At 40.3% G+C, this 18702-nt stretch overlaps 1 protein-coding gene across 16 annotated transcripts in view; it reads left to right on the top strand.

Moving 5' to 3' along the window:
* IQCM (IQ motif containing M) overlaps window positions 1-18702 on the top strand; it is a 269935-nt gene that overhangs the window by 76313 nt on the left and 174920 nt on the right. For all 16 annotated transcript variants that reach the window (XR_005453427.1, XR_005453428.1, XM_038755203.1 and 13 more), the window contains one exon: window positions 12236-12294. Coding sequence is in view for 14 of the 16 variants with exons in the window: in XM_038755203.1 (XP_038611131.1) it covers window positions 12236-12294 (59 nt within the window). In the remaining 2 variants the exon portion in view is untranslated. The remainder of the gene's footprint in view (window positions 1-12235; window positions 12295-18702) is intronic.

Genomic DNA, 18702 nt, shown 5'->3' with positions numbered 1-18702 from the left:
AGTGGTTTTGCCTTCCTAGAGAAAATTCCCCAAGATTTTGAAACTATTCTCCCTGTAAACAAAAATTTCATGATGATGTCTTTTTAATTTATTAAGCTGCAAAAGCCATGCTCTCCTTATTATATTGTGCTTAAGGCCACCCTAAAAACCTAGAATTATGCACTGGTGATAGTTTTCAACACATGAAAGAATCTGAGACATGTCATATTGTGCAGACCAGTGGTCTATCAATCAATTGTATTTGAGTGCTATTATGTGCAGAGCACTGTACTAGCACTGGGGTGAGTACACTCCAGTAGAGTTGGTAGACATGTTCCCTGTCTGCAGAGAGCTTACAGCATATAGATCAGTGTTCTTTCTTCAAAGTAGCAACAGAAAATGCTTGGGGAAAAGCAGCGGGACTAAAATGTTCATAATGACAATGGGGCAGTTTGAACTGCTTTTGGGCAAGGAACGTATCTATCAACTCTATTGTATTGTACTTACAGTGCTTAGAACAGTGCTCTGCACATAAGTGCTCCATAAATACCATTGGTAGGGCAGTCATGGGTGATGCTGACCATATAGAGTCATACACCATGCTTATCCAGCTTCTTCTGTTTTTTTTTATAATGGCATTCGTTAAACTCTTACTAAATGCCAAACACTGGGGTAGATGCAAGTTAGCCAGATCATATACAGTCCCTGTCTTATATGGTGCTTACAGTGTAAGTAGGAGGGAGAGCAGGTATCAAATTCCCATTTTACAGATGAGGAAACTGAGGCACAGAGAAGTTGTGACTTGTCCAAGGTCACAGAGCAGGCAGCTGGCAGAGGCAGGAATAGAACCCAGATCCTCTGAATTCCAGGTCTAGACTTTTTCCACTAGGCCATGGTGCTTACCATTGTCCCCATTTCTGCCCCTTCTACTGCAGCTGCCACTTGCAGTATGCATCCTGGTTGTTTTTCATCCAGTTGAAAGCACATTAGATAACCACACTGGAAATCTTCATGATATGCATGGCCTGGGAATTAGTCAACCTATAAATAGTATTTGTTGAGAACCTACTATGTCCAGAACACTGTACTATGCGCTTGGGGGAGTAACCTCCTCACTGTGCCTCGTTCTCACCTGTCCCGCTGTCGGTCCCTGGCCCACCTCCTCCCCCTGGCCTGGAATGCCCTCCCTCTGCACATCCGCCAAGCTAGTTCTCTTCCTCCCTTCAAAGCCCTACTGAGAGCTCACCTCCTTCAGGAGGCCTTCCCAGACTGAGCACCCTCCTTCCTCTCCCCCTCCCCATCCCCCCTGCCATACCTCCTTCCCCTGTATATATATTTGTACAGATTTATTACTCTATTTTACTTGTACATATTTACTATTCTATTTATTTTATTTTGTTAATATGTTTTGTTGTCTGTCTCCCCCTTCTAGACTGTGAGCCCACTGTTGGGTAGGGACCATCTCTATATGTTGCCAACTTGTACTTCCCAAGCGCTTAGTACAGTGCTCTGCACACAGTAAGTGCTCAATAAATACGATTGAATGAATGAATACAGTAGAATTAGAAGTCACGATTCCCGCCCTCAAGAAGTTTACAATCTAATGAAGGAGAAAGACACTAAAATAAGTTACAGGTGGGAGGAGAAGGGAAAAGGGATATGTACGTGACAAAATTATCAATAGGAATATATCTTTCAAACTTAACTGAATCAGTGGGAAGCAGCCAATTTGATGGTGGTGTCTGCTTTAGATGAGGAGAGGGGGCAGCCTATCCCTCACTCTTCTACCTTCCTGTTGCCAAATCACCATCATGGTTGCAAGCCCCTGCTGTCATCCTAGTCCTGCTAGAGGCTTTATGGCTGTCAGAATGAGTGCCAAAATTCATGACCATCCCACCTATGGGACATCTAGCCACATACATTACAGTAGTTGCCTTCCTTGACATCCATTCTCACAGATGTCCTTAATTTTCATTTCCAATACTCCCTCTAACAACCAATTGTGGATTTCTTAATGGAATTTCCCTGTGGTGATCAATTCCACATGCTTAACACTTATTAAATAAGGGAGAGTATCCTTTTGTTTCTCTTGAACTTACCATCAGGTTTCAGCAGATGACCACCCTAGGGACCAACTTCATAGGAACGAGGGGAGCCATCACTTCCATGGGCTTGATACCGTGCATTAATTCTCCTCTTACATTTGGATGGAGAGAATTTACATTATCTTGTCACACGAAATAAAAGAGCATCTCTAGGCACAAAACGATCGTATAATGGGTTGCCAAGTAAGCAGGTTCATATTTCAAGAGAAAATTCAGAAGAAAAACCTTATCCCAAGAAGAGTGAAAAACACACAAGCCCTCGTATACCATCTTATTGGGTTTTAAAGAATGTCTATAATTGCTTCATAGCTCTCTTGGATGTAGAAATTGAGTTTAGTTTACATGAAAAACTTTGGAAGAACTATTTATAAAAAAAATCCCTCCAGCTCTTCCTTAAATTCACAAAAGCTTCTATTCTGCTTAAGTAAATTGTGGGTAAATTTGCTATGTGTAATAAAATTATTAGATTCACCAAACTAAATCTTTTTTATCCTCTTAACAATCTCCAAGTATAGTTAGGCTGACCATAATAATTTTTGGCACTAACTGAATAGGTACAGAGTGCATGCTCTCTGGCCTGAGTGTGAAATTGCAGCTATTTAAAGCAAGCAAGAGCAGTGAAGGTCTTTGCAAGACAGGTTGATCAGTTTAACCAGAAAATTCCCAGTCCTGGGAACTTTTGTATGTTTTTCTAAAGTTATCTTAGCCTATAAAATCCTGGAACTGCTTTGGTCAAAATGGTACTATTGATCTTCATGCATACAGTACCAGGGAAATATGTAGGGCCAGGATCTATGGAGATTTCCTTCTGTTTAACTTCAAGAGTTCCAATTTCATATTCTTTTCTCTACCTTATAGCTTTTTATTTGTTGTCCAGTCAGGCTGGAGGTCTTTACACTCTAAAATTCCTAGCCCGTGAGGACAGATGAACTAGTGAACAAAATCTTTTCATTATTATTTAGAATTTCAATTTGTTCTGAGATTCTTTTTTTCCCACAAAAATCTGCCAAACGTCTTCATTTCAGTTTTGCAGACACTTTAGTCATTTCTGATTTGTGACTGCTTTGAGATACTTTAGGTAAAAAATGGATTAGATCAAAATCCCTGAGCCACCTATGTCCTTATCTTCAGAGTGTTTCGTCATGGCAGGGAGAGATTTTGTGAAGACAATCATGTCTATTGCTATTAAACATTATTAGAGAGTGTTTAAATACTTCCCTAGTAGCTGGTAGACTAGCCTCATTGATCCTTGTGGTAATCTGGAAAAATAATTTAGCTAAACACTAAATGAAAAAAGAAAGAGTTGAAGACAGTCGTGGAAGCAGTGTTGATCCGATTACTGGCACAACTATTAAACAGAAAGTGCTCACATTAGGGGATTTTTCTTCTAGGTGCTGTTGGTGTCTGGTGAAAGGGAAAATTAGCGAAATTTCCTTAAAAGTAATGAGAGAACACATTGAAAAGGCAGCTAAAAAGCCAAACATCTGTTACTGAACATGTCTCACTTGACTTCCCTTTAATGTTCTTTAGAAGAAATTTATGAACTAGGGAAGGTACAGCCTTAATTAGCTTGTTTTCATAAAACAAAATGTATCAGATGTAGATGTTGAATATGAATTAAGCCTCAATAGTAACAATAAGCATACATAGAAAGTGCCTGTAGGCAGGCTTATGGCTACATACAAGGAATGCTGTTACTGTGATGATTTTAGAATTACTTTAATCTGCTCTTTGAAAATGATTAGAAAGAAAAAGAAGTCAAATGGATTCATTAAATTTTAAAATGGAAGGAACGTCTGGCCAAATACAACACACACACATTCAGACTAAATTGTTATCGTAATGAAGATTTGTTCAACTCTTGTAAGAAACTGCGGTACTGTAAAGTATGATTTGCCTAAAATTAATGGTAAAACTGGGATGGTATAATGTGAGATAAATATGTTTACTCATGATTTAGAACCCAGGGAATCAATGGATAGTCAGTAGGCAACTGCTTTAAAATATACACTGAAATCTCCACTCTGGTTTTTCTGACACATGCTCTCCTGATTCTCCTCCTACCTTTCTGGCAGTTTCCTTGGCTGGCTGACTCAGGCAGAAACTCCTCACCCTCGGCTTCAAGGCTATCCATCACCTCGCCCCCTCCTACCTCACCTCCCTTCTCTCCTTCTACAGCCCAGCCCGCAGCCTCTGCTCCTCTGCCGCTAATCTCCTCACCGTGCCTCGTTCTCGCCTGTCTCGCCGTCGACCCCCAGCCCACGTCATCCCCCTGGCCTGGAATGCCCTCCCTCTGCCCGTCCGCCAAGCTAGCTCTCTTCCTCCCTTCAAGGCCTTACTGAGAGCTCACCTCCTCCAGGAGGCCTTCCCAGACTGAGCCCCTTCCTTTTCTCCCCCTCGTCTCCCTCTCCATCCCCCCCGCCTTACCTCCTTCCCTTCCCCACAGCACCTGTATATATGTATATATGTTTGTACATATTTATTACTCTATTTATTTTACTTGTACATATCTATTCTATTTTATTTTGTTAATATGTTTGGTTTTGTTCTCTGTCTACCCCTTCTAGACTGTGAGCCCACTGTTGGGTAGGGACTGTCTCTATATGTTGCCAACTTGTACTTCCCAAGCGCTTAGTACAGTGCTCTGCACACAGTAAGCACTCAATAAATACGATTGATTGACTCTTTGTCTCCTACTCCCAACTATGAGTGTCTCTTAAGCCTCAATTCTGGGGCTCACACTCTTAATCCCCATTATGCAAGTAAAATAACTGAGACAAGAGAAGCAAAGTGACTTACTCAGGGTCACACAGCAGACAAATCATCGAGCGAGAGTAGAACCCAGGTCCTTATTATTCCTTGTTCTACTCTTCCTCTTTTTCTTCCTCCTATTTCTGCACTTCTTTTTGAGCTCAGTCCATTCTTTGTTCCTGGGTTAACAGGTCTCCTCCTTAACCCTCTGCTCACAATTCCTGAGGATTAGGGAAGGTATCAGGAGGGTGAAGGAGGGAGCAAGTAAGATGTGAAATCAGCAACTTTGTATGCATTAAAGATAGACTGAGAAAAGATTAAAGACCCAATCTGGTTTTGTCTTGAGGGGTACAGGTCTGAAGATATGTAAGAACCCAATACACGAATGCAGGAGGCTGAATACGGTTAGAGAGTTATACTTACAAATTGAGTGGTAGGTATATGCTGTTTGCCTCGTTTTTGCCATGCCACAAAAATAACATGTTGATTTACATTCTAGCATAAAATATTGTATTTTGTGCAAGACACTCATTGGAGTTCTAGCTTGCTGATTTCCAAACTGGATCTACCTTGGTTTCCTAGATTGATTCCGGTCCCAGAGGCTCATATTGATTGGTCAGAGAAGGTACTGATCTCAGTTCAGTTCTGTGTTCCCTCATCTCAGCTGATTTCCACCATTAAAGGAGCTGGCGGACAGAGCTGGCCTTTCTGGAGCCCTCTTGTGCCTCCCACAATGATCTTGAGAATATTAAGGTTTGAGGCCATGCTATTGTTGGTAGTTCCCCACTGGGGTATCCTTGACAGCAACGGCTGATACTCTCTTCTGAGAGTTTAAGGGGTAGAGAAATAGGTGAAGGATGAGCAAATCCCAATACAAGACCTTGAAATTGAAGGCGAGAGAGTTAGGTTTCATTGAATGGCTCTGTGGGAAGCCCTCCATGGGTCAAGATGCTATGATTAAAGTAGTAGTTGAGGAAGATTATCTTAGTAATAACAATTTGAGGAAGCAAATGCTGAAGAGAAATCTGCCAAGACAAAGTTAAAGTAGCCCTGAAGAGAGAGAGAGAGCATGGTTGTGTTGATGATCAATTGGACTAAAGTTTGAGGAATGTTGGGAAAAACAGTGAACTAGAGAATCCGGCTGCTTCTGAAGACAACTTTGGTGGAAAAATGCTTGCAGTTCTGTGAACATAAAAAGTTTTTCTGATTCCAGAAGTCTAGAGTGCTGAAGTTCCAATTGAACAAATATGTAATTTGTAAAAAAAAAAAATTACCAGCTTTCAGTTTTGGTCAATATCCCACTTAAAAGCCATCATTATTTTCCATAAGCTCCTGATATTATGCCAGAAATTTCTCATTATTTTTTCTCTGGATACCTTGCAATTGTTTGAGAGCACTTCTCTATTCAATTGTTTGGAGACAAAAAAAATGATGGAGAGTTTGCACCTGGCACTTTATTTTAGATGTTCAGTTTGAATGAAATTTCTACTGTGGACTTTTTAAGGAAGATGTATGTTATAAGTGGTAAAGAAGGAATTTCCTTGAATGCAAAAACCTAGTTTCCCCAGTAACTTATTTCATGGAAAAACTTTTAAGGAAGTTTTCATTTGCAAAATGCCTACACATTCATCTCTTTCTTTTTGTATAATGGCATTGTGCAAATAGATTCAATAAATCGAAGCCATTCTTTCCTGAAAATTTTGCATGATTGATTCACGGTACATATAGCCACAATGGATAATCTAGAGTTCACAGAAATTGCAAAAATGCAGATTTTTGTGGGAATTTCATTTATCCACACTTTCCATCACACTTACTACCAAAGATAACTGAGAATTGGCTGTACTATTAGCCCAGAGTACGTTCCCCTCCTATGGTGAAATATAAAATTCGTTCTTTTGTGGTTCAGAACACCTCTAACACCAGAAGCTGTGTAAAGAGTGCACAATGTACTTTATTTCACAGAAGGTGTTAGTGCCATAATTGACTTTGCAGGGAAAACACAGAACTCTGAATCATGGTCTTGGCAGAAAGTTTTTTCAGTTTCACACATGTGTCTTAGTGTGTAATTTATAAATGTGTATGTATATGCTGTTAGTTTTTCCTTCACAGTTACCTATTTTTAGCTAGGAAATTTGGTTCACCTTTAGAGGTGTATGCTTGTGAGCTTCTGCACTGATGACATGATATATCTGTATCATTTACAGGTGTATCATTTATTAAAGACTCACCCAATTTTTGCAGTCAGTTCATTACTTGTGTTCCCCATATATTTTCATTCAAATTTCTACTATATTTCCAAAAGTAGCATTAGAGAAATATACTTAATATTTTCATGTAAAAATGAAGAAAACAAGTTTTAGACTGTTTAAGGGCATATGGTTAATCAATGCAAGAATTTATTTATTAGGCTGGGAGATAATTTAGGAGCATTGGCAAAGGGAGTAAATGATATATTTTAAGATGAGATTTGGAAGGCAAAGGAAATTGATAGAGCAAATAGCTACAGGAATGCTTCTGTAGAGAAGAGCTGCAGATGGATATGCAGCAATGTACCAGCTGTAATCAAATGGTGGGAATGGTCGAAGCTATGGTATTGAGTTGGAATTTGAAAAATGGAAAGTTGTTGAAGTAGGTTGGAACAAACACACAGAGACTGTTAAGTTTTCAAGCAACTTTGAACTGGACTGAAATAGAGTACTTGTAAAATCATCTGAAGATTGACAATCTTCAGATTGTCCCATCAGTGGTATTTATTGAATGCCTACTGTGTTCAGAGCATTGTATTAAGCACTTGGGAAAGTACAATAGAACAAAGTTGGTTGACATAATCCCTGCCCACTAGGAGTTTACAGTCCTTAATGGGTGACCTTGAACATGTCGTTTAACTTCTCTGCACCTCAGTTATCAAACACTTGGTACAGTGCTCTACACACAGTAATCACTCAATGAATAATGATTGATTGATCTGTAAAATGGGGATTAAGACTGTGTCCATGCCTCTTTCATTCATTCATTTATTCAATCTTATTTATTGAGCGCTTACTGTGTGCAGAGCACTGTACTAAGCGCTTGGAAAGTACAAGTCGGCAACATGTACAGACAATCCCTACCCAACAAGGGGCTCACAGTCTAGAAGGGGGGAGACAGACAACAAAACATATAGACGGGTGACAAAACATGTAGACAGGGTAATAAAACATACAGACAGGTGAAACATATAGACTGTCAGGGAAAGACTCAGAATGGCCACACATTGCCTCTCTCCCCTCTTCTTTCTTCTTCAACCTCTCCTCTCTCCAGCTGGATTGCTGCCTTGCCTCTGGTGCACTATTTCTAAGACCAGCAGGAGCACATGAAATGAGACCCTGAGTGCATTTCACTGATCTGGGCCTCTCTGAATGCACCCATATTGCAATCCAGGCCTACAGTGCAAGGACTTTCAGATCCAGTAATATGTTTCACGATGGATTTTTTTAAAGGTGGCAAGAAGGAACCAGGGGCATCAGAGGAGAGAAACTGACAAGAGATCCAAAGTCCGAATCACCTACTATTAGAACAATACCAGGAAAATACACCAAAGGTCAGCAGGAAGAGGGAAAAGAGGAGGAATCAGGTGTAGCAAAGGAGAATTTCACTTGACCATGAAATCCTTCTCTCCTGAAGCAGCATCTTCTGTTTCCTCATTAATCACAGTGTAAAATGAGATTTTATCCACCTTACTTATTGTGATGGATCTTTACCAACACTTTAGTTGCTTTGGTCTGAACATTTCATTGTTGCTTGTGTTCTAAGTCTCACTCTCTGTCAACCCCCTCCCTGTCGACCCCTTCTGTGTTCTCCCTGCCCCCCAAGTCAGTTTTGCACCTTCTATGTGTATCATTTAAGAATAGCTTTTGGACTGATTGAGCATTGATTCTGTATGAACTGTATCTGCTAACCAAAAATTCCTGGTGTGAGGAACTAACCCTTCCACTGCGAGAGAGCCTGTCATTTTTTTATGACTAGGACTCATTTGGGACCACAGAGACCTTTTCTGATGTCTTATAAGTCTGCCACAGAACTAGTACAGAGACTTTCCAAACCTTCTTTCCTCGCAGCATGCTATCAACCTTAGCAATTAGTGCAGTGCCTGGCACATAGTAAGTGTTTAATAAATACCATTAAAAGGAGAAACAAGTCACATCATTCTGAATCTATTGGTATCAGGAAATGTGGGATTTTAAGAAAGCCACATTTAAGAAGTTGCTATCATTGCATTAAGATGAGAGGAGGGCAGTGATGTCTCAGGGAGAGTTAGAGCTGGGATTTGAATAGATGAGTATCATTTCAGCGGTCTCTACATAAGTGAGATTTTTGAAGTACTCTTTATTACTTGATCTTAAACACTTTGTTTATTTGGACCTGGACAGGACATTAAAGGTACCATCACACTTTTACCAAATCCTCTTTAATCCTATGATCTCACATATCATGTCTTATTTCTAAGTAAATATGTCAGGGAATCACCCATCTAGGTAGGGCTTTTGTAAATCTTCAGGGGGTGATGGCTGGAAATTTTCTCAAAATAGAACATACCTGACAAATAAAATAATACATTTGATTTGGATCAAATAGAATTTTATAAGCAAATACTTTTTACTTTTCCCCATTTAAGACTGGCAACTAAATGCTGCTGTACCCAAGTTAGTCCTCTTAATTGGTTCTTTGAAAATAGTGTTAAGCAAAATAACACTAAGCGAAGTAGAGTTTTTCAAAGGGAATAATGTAGACAGCATTACTGCATCCAACACCATAAAAAGGACCAATATAAGCCTATTTAAAAATGATTAGAAGCACAGTGCACAAACAGGTATATCCCTGACTTCAACCACTGTACAAATCAACCATCCTGGGAATGCATCTTTATTTGACAAGAGAAAAATGGAGGCATTGAAAGAATTCCAGGAAGGTAAACTCTTAAGGATATTTGTAAAAATATCTCACTTGACACAGAGCATGCCACCAGTTTAATGTTTAGCCAAGCAGGAAATAAGAGAAAATATAAGAACTGCAAGTTTTGCGAAAGACCTTTTGACTTTCAGGATTCAGTTTTCTCTAGCCAACTCCCAGGTATCTTCATCAGTGTAGTAGAGAAATGGCAAAGAAAATCAAGGTGATGCATCAACCTGCACTAGCACACAACAAAAAATTTATACTGGCAACACAGAGCTGAATGCTGTCACAGAAAAGTTTTACCTGGGCAGCACAATAGCCAATAACACAATGATAGATAAGGAACTAGGAAGCATAATAAAACTAAGGTGAGGATAGGTTTGAAGGCTAATGAAAAATTGCAGGATGCCTTAGCTAGAAGTGCAGACTTTCAGGCTTCTCTTGGCTCAGAGACCTACTGCCACAGTAGCCACCATAGCTATGACTTTTCTGACGTCATATTTTTTGGAGGCAATATGCTGCTGCTTTTGTTGTTCCAGTGGAGATGAAGTAAGGTATATTGGGCTGGGAATATCGGGGTTGATGGAATGGAGGGGCTTGGCTATTTGGTGGATTGGGAGATAGAGGTGCACAACAGTGGATTTGGGATGATAGAAGATTGGCAGGAAACCAGGCTAACAGCAGTAATCTATTCCTGGATATCTAAGAGTTAACCACACCTCTGGAATTAGCAATTCAGTGTTTCACTGGTCTTCCCCTGTAGAATTCAATAACAGCTTTCAGTTAGGGGTTGTCAAAACTCTACCTGTTTGCAGGACATTCCTTATGGAGGTAGAAATATAACCTCAGGCTTTTTCAGAATTAAAGTATGAAATATTTTGAAGACGATATATTCCAGTTCTCAAGACCATTACTGCATTCTAGCTGCTCTTTAGGTCAAAGATTAATCATTAATCTCAAAAATTGTTTCTGAATGATTTTACCATATGTCAGTGATTTTATTTTTGAGAAAGTATTGTGGAAAGCAATCTCCTCTAAGGAAAGAAGCTGTGATTTTCTGTTTAAATGCTTCAATTTACAAAGTACCATGTAGCTTACTATTCATTATATTATGCATATTTTCTAATTAGTTGTTCTAGAAAGGGATAATTGGAAAGCATTTGACTGGCTATGCTTGCTGGAATGGGTCTGCTATTTTAAGTTCTTTCTGGATCTCATGCTCAACCCTCTACCCCTGCAACCAGGAAGGAGTGAACCTCTACACTCTCTGCTGCCAGGAATGTTCTAAAATAAGTCCAGGACTTGGGGCATTGGATGCTTTTTTTTTGGCTGCATGCTGGCTTAAAGCTCCCAATGCCAAGGAGTGTTGTAGGCAGGGAAAGTCACTGTTTATTGTGGTGTTTTACTTAAGTGCTTAGTACAGTGCTCTGCACACAATAAACGCTCGATAAATATGACTGAATTCATTCAAGCGCTTGGGAAGTACAAGTCAGCAACATATAGAGACGGTCCCCACCCAACAATGGAGCGAACTTGGACAGCTGCTGCTGTTAGAAACCTTACGTGAGGACAAGGGGTTTGGGAAGGAGGAGCCATGATGAGCTGCCTTCGTAAATAAAGTCAGACCCTCTGCTGATCAATTTTTCATGACCTGGGCTACTTAAGCTCTTAGACTTTGGGGATTAGTGGCTCTTTTAGGGGTTAGGAAAGAGACAGTGATGGAGTCCATATATAGTGCTTCTACCAGCTCTCTACACTTTAGGACCCCAGTCAAACTCTGAATGGCATCCTTGGAAGCCAGGCCCTTCCAGGATTAAGAACAGTAGTCCCAGTGCTCTGGAATAGCATCCTGGGTCCCTTGGGAATGGATGTACTTCCCAAGTGCTTAGTACAGTGCTCTGCACACAGTAAATGCTCAATAAATATGATTGAATGAATGAACCTCCTAAGCAATAGGCCTGTTGGATGGTTATGAGAAACCTCTGGGCTTGCATTCCTTAGACTGATAGACCCATGTGGGCCATGGGCTGTGCCCGACCTAATTATCTACACCAGCTATCAGTACAGTGCTTGGCACACAGTAAACTACTTAACAAATATCACAACTGTCATTACACTGAATAGGGACTGGCAAGAGATCTAGGGTGAAGGGGGTTCTAGGGAGGGGAGATTTGGTTATAGGGAGCCAGGGAAAGGCAGTGGAGTCTGACTCCTTCAGAAACTCCATGGTATGGCCGGAGCTGTCATTGACCGGCCTGCCCCTGGCTTTTTAAGTTCCCTCTATCCAGTCATTTTCAGCTGGGTCATACCACCCACCCTATGTTACTGTTTCTGCATCCCAGTCCGTTCCTTATAGCCACCACCTGACTTTAGTGGGGCCTTTCAGCTAAGTGTAACATTGATTAGATTTAAAAGGCGAAATGAGGGTCTCTGCTTTCTATTGACAGTTTTCTCTCTCCTTTCAGATCGCAAAACCTAAGCGAGAAAACAAGCCAGCTTCCAAGAAAAAAGAGAAGAAACCTAGGTATTACTGTAATAATAGTAGTAATGATAATAATAATCGTGGTATTTAAGCACTAAGTGCCAAGAATTTTAATAAATGCTGGGGTAGATAAAAGGAATCAGGCTTGCCCAATCCCTGTCCCACATGGGGCTCACAGTCTGAGGAGGGAGAACTGTCCTGAGTCCCAATTTTACAGATGAGGAAACTGAGGCAGAGAGAAGGTAAATGACTTGCTTGTTGTCACACCTGTATTAGACATGCCTGTATTATTGTCCAGCATGGACAGCGGCATGGGCCTAGTGGATAGAGAATGGACCTAGGAGTCGGATGGACCTGGGTTCTAATCCTGGCTCCACCCATTTGACTGCTGTGTGACCTTAAACAAGTCATTTCACTTCTCTGTGCTTTGGTTCCCTCATCTGTAAAATGGAGATTAAGACTGTGATCCCCATATGGGACAGGGACTGTGTCCAACCTGCTTTGCTTGCTTCTACCCCAGCACTTAGAATAGTGTTTGACAAAAGTAAGCGCTTAATAAATACCATCATCATCATGCCTATTGGTGCCAGAAATTCACAATTTCTACTGCATTTAGGGCCTCATATATTTCATTTTTGAATTTGAAGTCACTCTCACATGTGTGAAGAATGGAATTGTCATGGCATACTTTGCTTTGGTCATATTATGTTCATGAATTTAAGAACACATAGTTTTATAGTTCTTGCATATATGCTGGCATGTCATTGCATATCAAAAACAGTGACTGAAGCTTGAGTTTGGAGTTTGTATTCAGCTAGCTTTCTGATGATCACTAGATAAAAGTAGCTTGAAAGTTTGCCAGGCAAATTAACAAACACTCAAGTAATTCTAGTACTTAAAAGTCTGGAATGGTTCCCTCAAATAGCCTGTCAATCTTATCATCTAAATAGCCAAATACAAAATCCTAGGGTGAGACAGAAAGGGTAGAAGCTGGACAGTGAAATGGAAAGAAGAAAGCAAACAAGGGAACATCTGAAATGGTTTCTTTCTCACTGGTGAAAATTTAAATGAATTCAAAAGTAGTAGCTCAAAAAGCAATCCATCCCATCTGCAAACTGCAAGAAAATCAGGAATCCACTCTTTCATATGCATCCTTTGTTGATCTTGTTAGTGAGGAATTTCACAATATGTTTCAGTTCTAGGTCTCCCTGGATTCATGCGTTCCAAGTGTCTAGTATACTGCTACATACCCTCTGTGCCCTCATTAATTGAGTAATAATAATAATAATGACATTTATTAAGCACTTACTATGTTCAAAGCACTGCTCTAAGCACTGGGGAGGTTACAAGGTGATCAGGTTGTCCCATGGGAGGCTCACAGTCTTAATCCCCATTTTACAGGTGAGGTGAGGCAGAGAAAAGTTAAGTGACTTTTCCAGAGTCACACAGCTGACAATTGGCAGATCTGGGATTTGAACCCATGATCTCTAACTCCAAAGTCCATGCTCTTTTCCACTGAGCCACACTGCTTCTCATCTTGTCATGATAGTTTGGGAACAGGTATAGTATTTGAACGTGTGATTGTGACCTCTTATGTCTCTGCCAATTAGCTGAGAGAGTCAACCGATTGGCAGCTGCTGACCCAGGAGGGCTCAGGGCTAGTGCCATTCTCCTCAATCTGCTTTCAGGCTCCTTGAATTCCAGGTACTGCCATGGTGCTATTGAAGTTGATGGTGAGGTCAGAGGGCAGGGTTGAAGACTGGGAAAACCCAAAATTCTATCCATTAATCAGGTGGTCTTATTGCACTCACAACCCCCCCATAGCACTTCTGAACATATGATTTATGTGTTCTAGTATTTAAACACTTACTCATCCACATAATCATCTTTCCATTCTCTTCTTTTTCCTATCTGGAATTTATTTTGTGTCTTTCTCCCCTGATAAATTCTAAGTTCCTTGAGGGCAGGGAATCATGTCTTCTATTTCAGATATACTCTCACAAGCACTTATAGTCCCTGCACATATGGAGGTGCCCATTGAATCATCATCATCAATCGTATTTATTGAGCGCTTACTATGTGCAGAGCACTGTACTAAGAGCTTGGGAAGTACAAATTGGCAACATATAGAGACAGTCCCTACCCAACAGTGGGCTCACAGTCTAAAAGGGGGAGACAGAGAACAAAACCAAACATACTAACAAAATAAATAGAATAGATATGTACAAATAAAATAAATAATAAATAGAGTAATAAATATGTACAAACATATATACATATATACAGGTGCTGTGGGGAAGGGAAGGAGGTAAAATGGGGGGGATGGAGAGGGGGACGAGGGGGAGAGGAAGGAAGGGGCTCAGTCTGGGAAGGCCTCCTGGAGGAGGTGAGCTCTCAGCAGGGCCTTGAAGGTAGGAAGAGAGCTAGCTTGACGGATGGGCAGAGGGAGGGCATTCCAGGCCCGGGGGATGACGTGGGCCGGGGGTCGATGGCGGGACAGGCGAGAGCGAGGTACGGTGAGGAGATTAAGGTGGAGGAGCAGAGGGTGCGGGCTGGGCTGTAGAAGGAGAGAAGGGAGGTGAGGTAGGAGGGGGTGAGGTGATGGACAGCCTTGAAGCCCAGGGTGAGCAGATTCTGCCTGATGCGCAGATTGACTGGTAGCCACTGGAGATTTTTGAGGAGGGAATTGAATACTTTTGATTGCTTGATTGAGGCGGATGTATTTTCATCAGTGTTCCCCATTTGTCATTTATTTTAGTGCTTTCCCAGATAGATTGTACGATCCTTAAGAACAGCCATTGTTTCTATTAACTTTGTTGCATTCACCCAAGTGCTTAGTACAGCATTCTGAACAAAGTAAACATTTAGTAAATAATTATGGTATTTAAATGCTTATTGTGTGCCATACGTTGAACTAAACCCTGGAGTAGATAGAATATAATCAGGTCAGACAAAGTCAGTGACTCACACAGAATTCACAGTCCAAGGGGCAAGAAGAACAGACAGTTAATCCCCATTGTATAGATGAGGAAACTGAAGCATAGAGAAGTTAAATGACTTGCCCAAGGTCATATACAACAGGCAGATAGCAAGCCAGGATTACAACCCATGTTCTCTGGCACCCAGGCCTGTGCCCTGTCCACTAGGTCATGCTGTTGATTAATTTGTTTGGTAATAGGGGTTAGATTTAACCAGCAAATTTGGCTCAAAAGAAAAATCTTTTGCTAGAAAAATCCTACCTTGTCCTGTGCTAACTTGCAGTCCAAATGAGACTTAGTACATTACAGTCTTCCATCAGTCACGAATCACCTTCAGTTGGTATCGGTAAATTTCTCTTGATGTTTTGGATTGCAAAGTGCCACACAGTATACAGCATTGTCATTGCCACATGGTGGCAGTTTTAAAGATGCTTTATTCTCCAGTTTGAGGAATTAAGGTGACATTTGTTTACATCGAAGTTTTAGCCATGTTCTCTTCCCTCTGAATGGATACTCCAAACCTGGTCCTCCCACAAAATTCAAGGGGAAGGTGAGTTGAATTTGCAAGTTGGAAGGGATAGTGAGAACAGACCAAAAATTTGAAGTATGTACTTGGAAGTCAACTGCCAAATGATGGGTACATCACTTTGTCCATATTTGCAAAGGTATTGGGAAGTGAAGTTATAATCTTGCTCTGTTGCTAGAAATAAGGAAAAATTGAAATAGAGATTATTTGCTTCATTGTTGTAAATCAGCAGTATTTATTGAGTCTTATTTGTGCCAAACACTGGGCTAGCTAGGAACTGAAATCTTTTCAGAGGAAATACAAGACCAGACTCTGATCTCAAGGAGCTTCCTAAAAAGGGAAAACTCATCCGAATCAGATGTTTGAGCATAAATAAATCCCACGTTCTCAAGGCACATTTTCTAGTGTGGTCTTCTTATCTGCCAAGCTGTATTCTGAGTTTCATCATAAGGAGATTTGAAGATGCAGAAAAGTGTGGGAAGAGTGCTTGTCACAATAATTTATTCATGTGGCTGCCTAAAAAAGATAATACTGAGCAGTATTCAGTGACAGAACCTAATGGTGCAGAATCTCAAATCCAGTGCTAGGGCCTATGTTTTGAAATAGTACCTCCTGCTGGTTTGGTGCTTTACCCCTTGTAAATCTGTTGGCAAATTCAGCAAATGCCATGGTTGGTTGCGACCAAAAAGTAAAATCACTGTACTACAACCTTTAATGTCAGGAAATGTTAAAGATTGACTAGAGAGACCAACTAGTCTTTTCCTAACAGCCCATAGTTCTCGACATTTGACTATCTTGAATATGTTTAATAAGATTTAGTTCCATTAGATGTAATATGGTATTCTTCCTACAAAATATCAAAGACTTTAACATTAAGGAAAAATAAAACAACATTATCCCATATGGACATTTCTGGTTCTCAGTCACTAAGCAAAATAAAAATGAGGAAGGAGAAAATTCAAAATGCAAATTATTACACCCACACTAGCTATAAAATTGTCACTTCAACCTTTGTCAAAGAATTGCTTTATGTAAACAAACCTTCTTGAAGTCCAGCTGAAGCTGTTTTCTTTCCCAGGCTCCGTAGGTTTTTTCAAAACCATCGATAATAAGCTTTCTCTTTGTCTATTTTCATCTGAGTACATATTGCAGTTCATGAATAAACCACTTATTTTCTATTGATGTCTTTCAGCAGTTTGCTGTTAATCCTTAGCAGTTTAATATGATTTCAGTGATAATCCTTCCTTTTGTTGAACTTCTAAGACACCTAATCATTATAGAAAGTGCCTGACTGATTTCCCAGTGAAGTAGTACTGAGCAGGTGATGTGTCTTTCATACACGGTGGGAGCACTTTCTATTGTTGATTCATAAGATTAAATTTGTAGATGTGGAAAATAGGTTCAGAGTTTAGTTGTCTGTCTTTCGCCTTTTAAGCCAGTCTATCTCCAGCCAAGGAAAACAGACAGCCCTCTCAGGTAACTTTCTAAAGCAGGTCAGAAGGGCCACAGTTTAGAGTTCAAATTCAACACCGTGTATGTGTCTCCAGAGTTCCAAACTCTTGAGATAGTTAAAAGCAATTCATAAAGCTGATTGTTCCTATTTACTAGCATTTGGGGCTTTGAGGGGCTAACTCCTTATCACATTAAGGAAAACTCAAAACCCGAAGAACCTCAAAAATAAATATAAATTCCCAGAAAGAATGGGAAGGCTGGTAACCAAAGAGAACAGGCTGGATTCCTCCTCAATCATCTTTTCGAAGCTGGATTCCTGCCTCATTCCTTCAACAACATCTCTAATAAAAAAAGTGGTGTAAACTCCACCACCAGATTGTAAGATCCTTGAGGTCAAGAGTCATGTATACTAACTCTGTTGTACTTTCCCAAATGCTAAGTATAGTCCTTTGCACACAGTAAGCACTCAAAACATACCATGAGTTGACTGTCATATATCCCTGACAAGAAAACACAAGCCTTCAACCCATCTCATGCTATCTTGCAGGTTTTCATGCCCACATTCCTTGAATGTCTTTGAAAGTCCCCTTGTTACAGGCCTGCATGCTTTTCAAAGCTTCATTTTTATCTGACATTATTACCTGATTTGCATTCCATCACATCTGCTCAAATATAAAATAGAATGATTAAATGTGTAGGAAGTACAGGGTGTAAAACTCTCAGTTACTGAGACAGCTCCAAATGTCCTATCTCTTTTCTGGTGGGCAGAGGTAAGTACTTGTAATTGGACTGGAGTAGGGGATTAGAGATAAGATGTTAAACATAATCAAGCTAAGGTTCAAGTATGGGCTGTCCTTAGCTCATTTGGAGATAAGTCTGTTTCACTGGCTTGACCTATCAGATTAATTCTCCTCTAAGGATCTGAAACGTTCAGTATTTTCCTTGTACAGAGTGGGGCCCAACAAAGAAAGTTTTAAATCTTTTGTTATACAAAGAAGGAATCCCTGAAAGTCCATCTGTGAAAACTGTCGCAAAAGCGGTAACCATGTTCTCTAAATCTATTTAGGGTAAATCTATTTTGTGGATGCCATCACCTTTAAATTAGTTCACCCTAAGGTAGGCCTTGCCCAGGGGGAAGAAATCACGAACTTCAAAGTTCATTTTATGTATAACTTTAAAATCCAGAATTGCTGTCAAACGCACCAAAACTCCTCTTTATGACAATCTAGGCTAAGGAAGTCATCACCTGATGAAGGAACACTAATATTAATCAGTCAATGCTATTTATCAAGTGTGTACTGTGGACAGAGCACTGTAGTAAGAGTTTGGGAAAGTACATACAACAGGGTTGATAGATGTGATTCCTGACAACAAGGAGTTTACAGGCTACATGGTGAGACAGACATTAAAATAAATTAGGGATAGGGAAACTAGAATGTAAGAACATTTACATAAGTGTTGTAGAGCTGGGGTAAGTATCAAAATGATTAAGGG

This window comes from Tachyglossus aculeatus, chromosome 12 (assembly GCF_015852505.1).
Source record: "Tachyglossus aculeatus isolate mTacAcu1 chromosome 12, mTacAcu1.pri, whole genome shotgun sequence".
NCBI lineage: Eukaryota > Metazoa > Chordata > Mammalia > Monotremata > Tachyglossidae > Tachyglossus > Tachyglossus aculeatus.
This window is presented reverse-complemented; position numbering and strand designations above follow the sequence as displayed.